At 27.2% G+C, this 9,183-nt stretch overlaps 1 protein-coding gene across 1 annotated transcript; it reads right to left on the bottom strand.

The window, feature by feature from the left end:
* Positions 1 to 465: 465 nt before the first annotated feature.
* LOC119674894 lies at positions 466 to 5,958 on the bottom strand. The gene is made up of 4 exons (XM_038086049.1): positions 5,863 to 5,958; positions 922 to 1,086; positions 693 to 866; positions 466 to 609 (listed from the first exon to the last, which is right to left on the bottom strand). Exons 1-4 carry the CDS (start codon positions 5,956 to 5,958, stop codon positions 466 to 468), a joined length of 579 nt encoding a protein of 192 aa, XP_037941977.1.
* Positions 5,959 to 9,183: the final 3,225 nt, after the last annotated feature.

Below are 9,183 nucleotides of genomic sequence, written 5' to 3' on the forward strand. Positions count from 1 at the left end.
CGACCTTCTCACAAAAACAAGTTCATTATTTTTAAGAACTGTCACTATGTTAACCTCCGTCTATTTTGATTATCTAGATTGATAGGGTTACTACCTTATTCTATTCAAATTGGTTTTCTTGACTTCCAAATGTATCTGATACCAAAATTACTATTACTTAGTGTTTTCTTCCAAATAATGCAAATCGTAAAAAATCGTTAAATACTATGTCTACAGACTATCACTTTATGTTACTTATTAACATAAACAGTCTATGTAAGTCCTCTAAGCCTCTTAAAATATATATTACTTTTAAACTCATAGGAAAAGAATTTCTTTATATTCTAGAAAACAGCTTTATGATTATTTTACTCAATAGAAATTTTAGGAGTAACCTATAATTTTATATATATAAAAATAGTGCAACAAAGTGAAAAGTATATGTAAATTTTTATTTATATATTTTTATTTTATAATTAATGTCAACTAATTTACGGTTACGAATATTTGCACGCCCGCACGAAGTACACAATAAGCTCCAACATCAAAATCAAACCGATATTGTCCTTCGGGAAATGTAGAAAGTGTTTTAAAATTTGACAGCGAAAGGTTTTCAACAAGCAAATCGGTCTAAAAGTATTATTTAAGAAATTCATTTTAAGAATTTAAAAATTGAAAAATTATTGTAAAAACTTAAAGCATTTCGTAAATACCATTCGTACTTTGTAAGGACAAGTGTGGTTAATATTCGTATTTTGCTTCCAGATATCGTAAAACCAATCAAAAATCAGATTCCTCCTACCTGTAAAATACCTACAAATATCTAACGTCACATTTATTACAAAAGATTTATAGCCATTGGCTTTCTTCCATACAGTAAATTGTGCCTAAAATTAATTTTTAATAGTTATAATAAAGTACAACTTATCCTAAGAAACTTACGTGCGCTTCGGTAACTGGGGTCTTCAAAAGTTTAACACGTAACGAAAGTGTCTTCGTTGTTCTATTCACTGGTTTCAAATAACAGTAAGCAAATACTGCAAAGCTTCTATCATATTCATTACATTTAATGCTATTAGCAACCAAAATATTTGACACCAAAACGCCCTAAAAATTTAATTTACATAACTATTTATTGTATAATTATAATTATATTAGCAAACTGAATATATTGTGTGATGAAAGAGTACAAATTATTAAACTCAAAACGTTTAAGCCCTGATATTTTACGTAAATCCTTAAATGATTATAATATTAACTATATGAATGATATAGAAACCAGAAGTTATTCAAAAGCTAATCACATAATTGACCTAACATAACCGTACTAATATACGGTTACTAATGCAAAGAGGTGAAAATCCCTATCCATGCTTAAATATCTCAAGCTCTGGTGAAAATAGAAGAACTCAAAAGAGTAAACTAAATTTAATTAGAGAGCAAAGAGTAATTTTTTGAGCACTGCAAAAGGCCATCTCAATCCAACAGTTTGACTTATATAGATGACATGCAATATTTATTCAACTCTACTGCGCTTTATAGGACATAGAGCCAATTTAAAGATGACTCTTTACAAATAACAAGAGCATAAAAAGAGAATATAACTAAAGAAGATATAGGACACTCAATACTTGACGATAGTTTGTTTTTTAATTTGGAGCCAAGAATATATCATTAGAAGACTGAAAAATTTAAACATGTTAGTGCGAATAATAAACTATTTTAGGAACTATTATTAGTCCCTAGTCGGAAGTGTCATCATCTATAAGATGAAAAATATATGATAAAGAGACTAAAACATTTTTGAGACTATTATTAATTAAAATAGATTATTCGATTTTTCGTAATATATCGAACTAAGGATGGAAGTATCATCATCCACAATACCAGGCATGTATCTCAAAATAAAAACGAGATAGAGGTTGTAAAATAAACGTCTAGTTTATTAAATATAGGCAGATATATATATATATATATATATATATATATTACATATATTACATATATATTATATAATATATATTATATATAATTTGTTATGTATAGAATTCATAAAACTCACAGATTCAGAAGAAATCTTTCCATCCAATGATCCAGTAATGCCAAATATAATAATGAATATAAAGCTATTCACTTCTTTATTGATTCGTTCTTGAGAGTGGTGACTAACCACTTAACCTTTATTATCATCATTATTGACTTGATAATGTGTTAATTTAGAGAATCCAAACTTTTTTATCATATATTCCATGACTAAAAGATTGGAATTAATTGGTACAAACCACCATGTTTAAACAGATCTGTATACTATAATGTTTTAAAATAATTTTTATATCTCTGGAACACACACATAAGGTGTATCAATATACATATAAATATTATAAATCTGATATTCACCAATATTTAAAAAAAAACATGTATGGAATATCAGGATTAGAATCTATGTTTTTAAGTTAAAATGACGACTATAACATAATATAGCGAGTATAATATACTTTACTGTGGCATCAAACTTCGCAGTATTGAATTGAAGTTCTTCAACTGGTTATTATAGCCTAACTTTTCGTTATTTAAACTCATTTATACAATAGTAACTCAATACAGGGTTAATAGTTGACTAGAAAGATTATTTTAAAGATAATCATGGCGCATATATGAATTTCTCGAACGTATTAAATAGCATAAGGACTTTTAGTTATGTATATTCAAGGATTACTTATTTTTATCTTATTACTGCTATATATTTCCAACTTTAAAATCTTCTTCATCTGTATTATTCTGCCGCTTCTGAAATTATTTGTATTATTTATTTCAAATTCAATGTCTAAATATTGTGTATGGGTCATTCTTTTACTGATCGAACACCCTTTTGATCTCATCATCTCCGATTTGACTGAAATTTTTTTCATGACTTCATTTTTAAATAAATAAGAAAACCATACCTTAGAGAAATGAACCCATGGGGTTTCGACAGTTAACATTGGAGACACATTCTTAAAGCGTCATATCTCAGGCTTTAAAAATGATATAAACTTGAAATTTATTGCGTTTTAAAGATAATTGATTGAACTTTTAGGAAGTAAACAATTAAGATTTTTATATTAATGTATTAATATTAATAATAAAATTTCCAAAAAAAGATTTTCTCTAAATGTGTTCCAGAAATTTGATTTCTTTAAATTTTATTAAGATTCAATATTAAATTTTTCTAAGAAATCAGACACCTTACACCGCACTCATACATACCATAATACCGTTAAATAAATTTTCAACAAAAATTGACACAATAATTTTTATTTTTTATTTTTGAATTGAATTAAATTTTCATCATTAGATTATATATATCCATAAGGTTGACTTGGTGTCTTAAAATATTGCAAAAAACTAGAAAAAGTATACAAACAATAAGTAAATCATAAGATAAATTTAAATAAGAAGATTTTATTTCCAGTAATATGATATCTTTCGTTACCAATAATAAATTTATATTAACTGATAGTGAGAAATAATTGCACACCCGCACGAAATATGCCATAAGCCCCAACATCCAAATCAAATCGGTAAAGTCCTTCCGGAAATGCAGAGGGGGTTATAAAGTTAGAAAGTGGAAGTTTATCAACAGTCATGTCACTCTAAAATGTGTGATAATTATTTTAAAAATTCAATCTATTTCTATAGATATACTAGTTTTACCGTATAAGGACATGTGTGATTTATATTTGAATATTGTTTCCACATATCGTAAAACCAATTAAAAAACAAATTTTTTCTACCGGCAAAATACTCACAAATGTCGAGTGTCACATTTATAACAAAAGGCTTATACCCATTGGCTTTCTTCCATACAGTAAACTGTACCTGAAATAAACTTTTTGTTGAGATAAAGGAATTGAATATATATCAAACTATTAACTAACATGTGATTTGGTAACTGGTGGCTTCAGAAGTTTTATGTTTATAGAAAAATACTTTGTTGTTCTGTTTATAGGCTTCAAATAGCATTTAGTAAAGATTACAAAGGTTTTGTCGTATTCATTACATTTAACGCTCTGGACAGTGATGGTATTTGACACTGGTACTACCTAAAAAAATTAAATTCTTAATCAATTACATTTATTTGGAATAAAGATAAAATACTAAATAAATAAAATAACAAAATAAAAAACGTGGAATATTAATGCATTACAACAAAAATTAATTTTTTTAATTAATATAGCAAGTTAATTTGTCGATTTGCACAAACTACGTTGTGTTTTATATCTAAACATAACTTTAATCTTCAAGTTAAGAGTGGTAGAAGCTCAATCTAGGCTTGCAGTCTAAAAATTATAAGCAAGCATCTAGTAAAAATTTCAAAATATTTTTAAAATATTATAATTAAAAAATTTAATTATTGAAAACGGAAAGTAAATAAACTTTCACAGTAAATTAAACTAGATATTCATACCTTGTCAGCACGAATTTCCAAACAGACGGAATAAACTATCAAGCAGATTATTACATAGAAAGATAGCATATTGACTGCACAAATCTAATATGCAAACTGATTTGTTTTCATTAAAAGCAATTTTAATTTTCAATTGCAATGTGAGCTAGAGATACTTATCAATACTTAAGTGGTACTATTTATTTACAAAGTGAAGAATTAAATACATAATGCGAGAATGATGATGATGACATCCATTAAATTTCAATTAATTCACATAATATCAATATTGTGTTTAAAAACCGTAACGAACTTCAGTTTCGCGTATGAAAAACAATCCCTCCCTCAAATTTGTTCAATTTCTGATTCTTTCAGATATTATGTTCTCTTAAACTTTATCCCTAAAGTTGAATTATATTCTTTTTGTATTGTTGCGTGTTTGTACTTGAAATGTTCTTAATCTATTCGATTTTTTATTACTTCCCAAGCACCATTCCTTCAAATAAATCAGTATATGTTTTTAAAAAATATTACTTACTTTAGCAGTTTCATCAAATTTTTCATTGTGGCTCTATACATTCTTCTTGGAACAACTAAAGCAAACGCTGCTTCAACTGATTTTTAAACCGAACCAATGGTTCAGAAGATCAAATCATTAAATCAACACATTTCAAAAATGTATGCCGCATAGGGCCGCAACGATTATTTTCTTCTTCTCTTAAACTGCACTCTGTTAGAGGCTACTCTGCATATATCCTTTCATACGTAGTGCGCTTCTGTTATCTCTTATCTCTCTTTCAATTATCCTTCCACAAATTAAAGCCGATTCACTAGGGCGTCTGCAACCTTGTTGGTTCCACGTCAAATGTTGTGGTGGAATGTATTTATTTGGTAGTCGAAATGTCTAATTTCGCCTAAACTGGATTTAAGCTACTATTATTTTTTTTATGATAGTTCAGCAATATTATTGTAAGTGTTAGTATCAATTATTAACCCACGCTAGTGGCTTCCGCTGTCTACAGTTTGCATGCCATGTGACCAATGTAACACATATCCATGATTAAACAAATATCCCTGTTTTTATCGTTGAAACTTTTTCCACTCCATAAAAAGATTTTGGAACTCTGTTGGAATACTATATGCAGTTAAGTCCAAAAAAATTCTTCACAGAATGTAGGTATGTACAAAGAAACTCCGTCATAATTATTGTTTGTATTAAAATAATATAAAAGTAACAGATTCCAGAAATATATTACTAAAGTTATTCAAAATAAAAGAAATATATGTTAAATATTTTCATATGTTTATATATAACTATATATATATTATAATATAAATAATAGAATTCCTCTTTTTTGCTTCATTGTTTTATTTATTAATTTTTTTTTTTTTGCCACCATATATTTTAAAAGATAGTCTTTTTCAAACTACATATTTAATGATATAAACCAATATACAGCTGCACGTCGTACATTATAAGCACTGACTTCAAAATCCAGACGATAATCACCATTGGGAAATAAAGACGGAGCTTTTAAGTCGTTAACAGGCATATTCTCAACAATTATCTCAGACTGGAAAATGAAAAATATTTTGTTTGGAAAAATTCAATATATAGATCCTCTAAATAAATAACATCAGAATACATAATTATAGCTTACAACATAAGGGCATGTGTGATTTAGATTGGAATGGGGTCGAATCAGTTGAAAAAACCAGTCGAATGCAATATAGTTCTTTCCAGAGAGATATTTACACGCATCAATTGTTACAGCTATAACAAAAGGTTTATAACCATTAGCTTTTTTCCACATAGCAAAATGAACCTATTTTAAAGTAATCAGATAAATGATTGCTTGCATATAATATATATATATTTTATTTATATAAAATGATAGAATATCAACTTACCGATACATTTGTGACTGGGGGCTTGAAAAGTGATACACGAGTCGAAAATAGTTTTAAAGTTCGATTTACTGGTTTCAATCTGCAGCGTGTAAATTTGGCAAAATCTATATCATAATCGATACACTTAATGCTTTTAATGGTCATTCTATTTGTTAGCAACTCCTTTCACGACAATTAAAAACATATTAAGCCAGTGAAATAAAATTGGCACATAAAGTATCTGAAAAGTACATACCATTTGCATGGAGGTTGAAACCATGAATAAAACACATACGCAAATATAATGCGGTCGGATATAAGCGAGTTTTAACTTTACTGACATTTTATAAGCAACTAAATCTGCAAAGTTTTAAAAAAATTTTATTACAATATTTAATTTTATCATAAAATAATTTTTTGCAATTATTTTAAATTGCTAACACATATTGACACATCTAATAACACATATTTATGCCTTAAAAAAAATCATTTGAATACTATAGAATAAATAATGGAGTACGCTGTTATTGCAGGGGAAAAGACTTTTACTAAATGTAGCATGCAAATTTGGAAATATTTAAGTATTTAAAATCAAAAAGGAATTAATACAAAAAAATATTAAAAATATTAGTATTAGATTTTATCAAATTCACTTCATTAGTATAGTTATGCTACTTGTCAATTATCATTCATAATATTGACTTATACTTCTTCAACTGTACTCTTATGTATAAGTTGATTTTTTGGCATTCAATTCAATAGCAAGTTTCCGATTTAAAACTATATTTCCTTTCTCGATAATTATGCCATATGGATATTACATGACGTAGGCAATCAATTCCAATTCCTCTTTAACTTGATCTATCTTTATGCAAAAACATCTATATATAAGTCACATCACAATATCTGAAAAACTTTAAGACTTGATAACTGTTCAAAGAAAAGAACTCATACTTTAGTGTAAACTAAAATAACACTAAAGTATAATAAACAATAATTATAACACTAATAATCATCAATACATAAGCGCTGAGATGCCAGTCATGCAAAATATATGATTTCTACAAAGTGACAACATTCAAGAGAAAACGTGGCAAAATTTTATAACATTTAAACTAAGTTATAAATAACGACATGATATTACTCTTGATATATACAAAATAATATTAAGAGAATCATATCGTTTATCCTTTAAACCCAGATTTTTAAAGCAAAATATATGATAAATACCAGGCATCTATCTCAAAATGAAAACGAGACAGAGGTTGTTGGATTATGATCTGTTGAGCAAGAATTTTGCTCATATTTTAACTCTTGTCCCCTCTCTACATTTCTCTCTATTTCCTTTGTTTTCTCTCTTTTTTTCTATCTATCGTTCTCTCCGACTAATCTTCTTATATTCATTAAAGAATCATTAAAGAATAAAGAATAAAGCGCTTCCGATTGGAAAATCTGGATTCAAACAAGATTTACTCTGGATCTATTAAATTTAATTGCCCATAACGAATATTTTTAGATTAATCTAACATATTTATAGTAGTCTTAGTAGATATTAATATTTTTCATTTATATTTTTTTTTTTTTTATATATTTGATTTGATTCGACATACATCGAATACATCGACTTAATATTTTCTTATCAATTGCTACATTTGAAGTCAAAAATCTTCATAAAATGACCAAACATGACGTTACGATAGATGCTTTGCATTTACATAACCCAGTGTCAGAAGTCATTGGTTATAGACAAGTCGAGTTGCATAAATTACACTTCGAGCTGCCTCTTACCCAGAATCCTTAGCAGATTTTATCAAAAGTAAAGTAATAGCTTCTCGCAAATCTCTAAACTTTGGTTCAAGATAATTTAATTTGATAATTTGAAGACTTTACTTTAACAATACTCGTAGCAGTAGTGTCCGAAATACGGTAAATAGACATGCAAGAAAGCATTGAAATGTTAGCCAAGTATTAAAATGATTACTACTGATTACTGTCTCTGACTACTGACAGATCTTTAAATTAAACTTACTATATTGAATAAAATATTATTATATATATTATTAAATAATAGGCTATGAATGCACTCCGACTTTATTGTGCGTCTAAAGGCTAAACTAAAACAATTCTAAACTATTTATAAATCTTGTAATTGCTGTGGGTTTAATTTTATCTATTTGATTTGGGACTAAGATCCCGCTTCCAAGGTAGTCGAATCTACTTCTTGCCGCCGCTGGACAGTTGCATAGAATACGTTCTGATGTTTCTTTCCTCTCATGACAGAGTCGACAGGAATCACTTTGTATGAATAAAATATATTCCTTTAGTAATTCGCTTCGGAACTCATGGAATAGTATGACAAGGAAATAAATTATTACTTTATATTCTTACTTTCCAGACGGCTTACCCAATATCTGTCTTTGAAATTCATGTTGAATTTGAATAACATTAAAAGGAAATAAAATTAATGTGTATATAAATAAAAGAATAAAAAATTCTATAAAGCCACTTCCAAAAAAGTATATTTAATAATCATACACATATATAAAATATAATAAACATTCAATCAATTATATATTTTTATTATCAGATTACTGACTTTAATCATGCATGGTAATATTGAATTGATAATAATCAGTAATTAAGTGATATCATGTTTAAACAGAATAAAGACAAAAATAAACGTCTTTATATATATATATATATATATATATATAATATAAAAATATATATATATAATATATATATATATGTAATTTTCTTAAACAAAAAAACAGCAGAAGTATCATTTTGTTATGTACATTGTGACCGAAAAGCTTTCGGAAATTCTCATTTAAAATTCGCGCGCTGTATATTTTCCGATATTTTAAGTTTATGTAGTTTGGCAGCAC

This window comes from Teleopsis dalmanni, chromosome 2, assembly GCF_002237135.1.
Source record: "Teleopsis dalmanni isolate 2A chromosome 2, ASM223713v2, whole genome shotgun sequence".
NCBI lineage: Eukaryota > Metazoa > Arthropoda > Insecta > Diptera > Diopsidae > Teleopsis > Teleopsis dalmanni.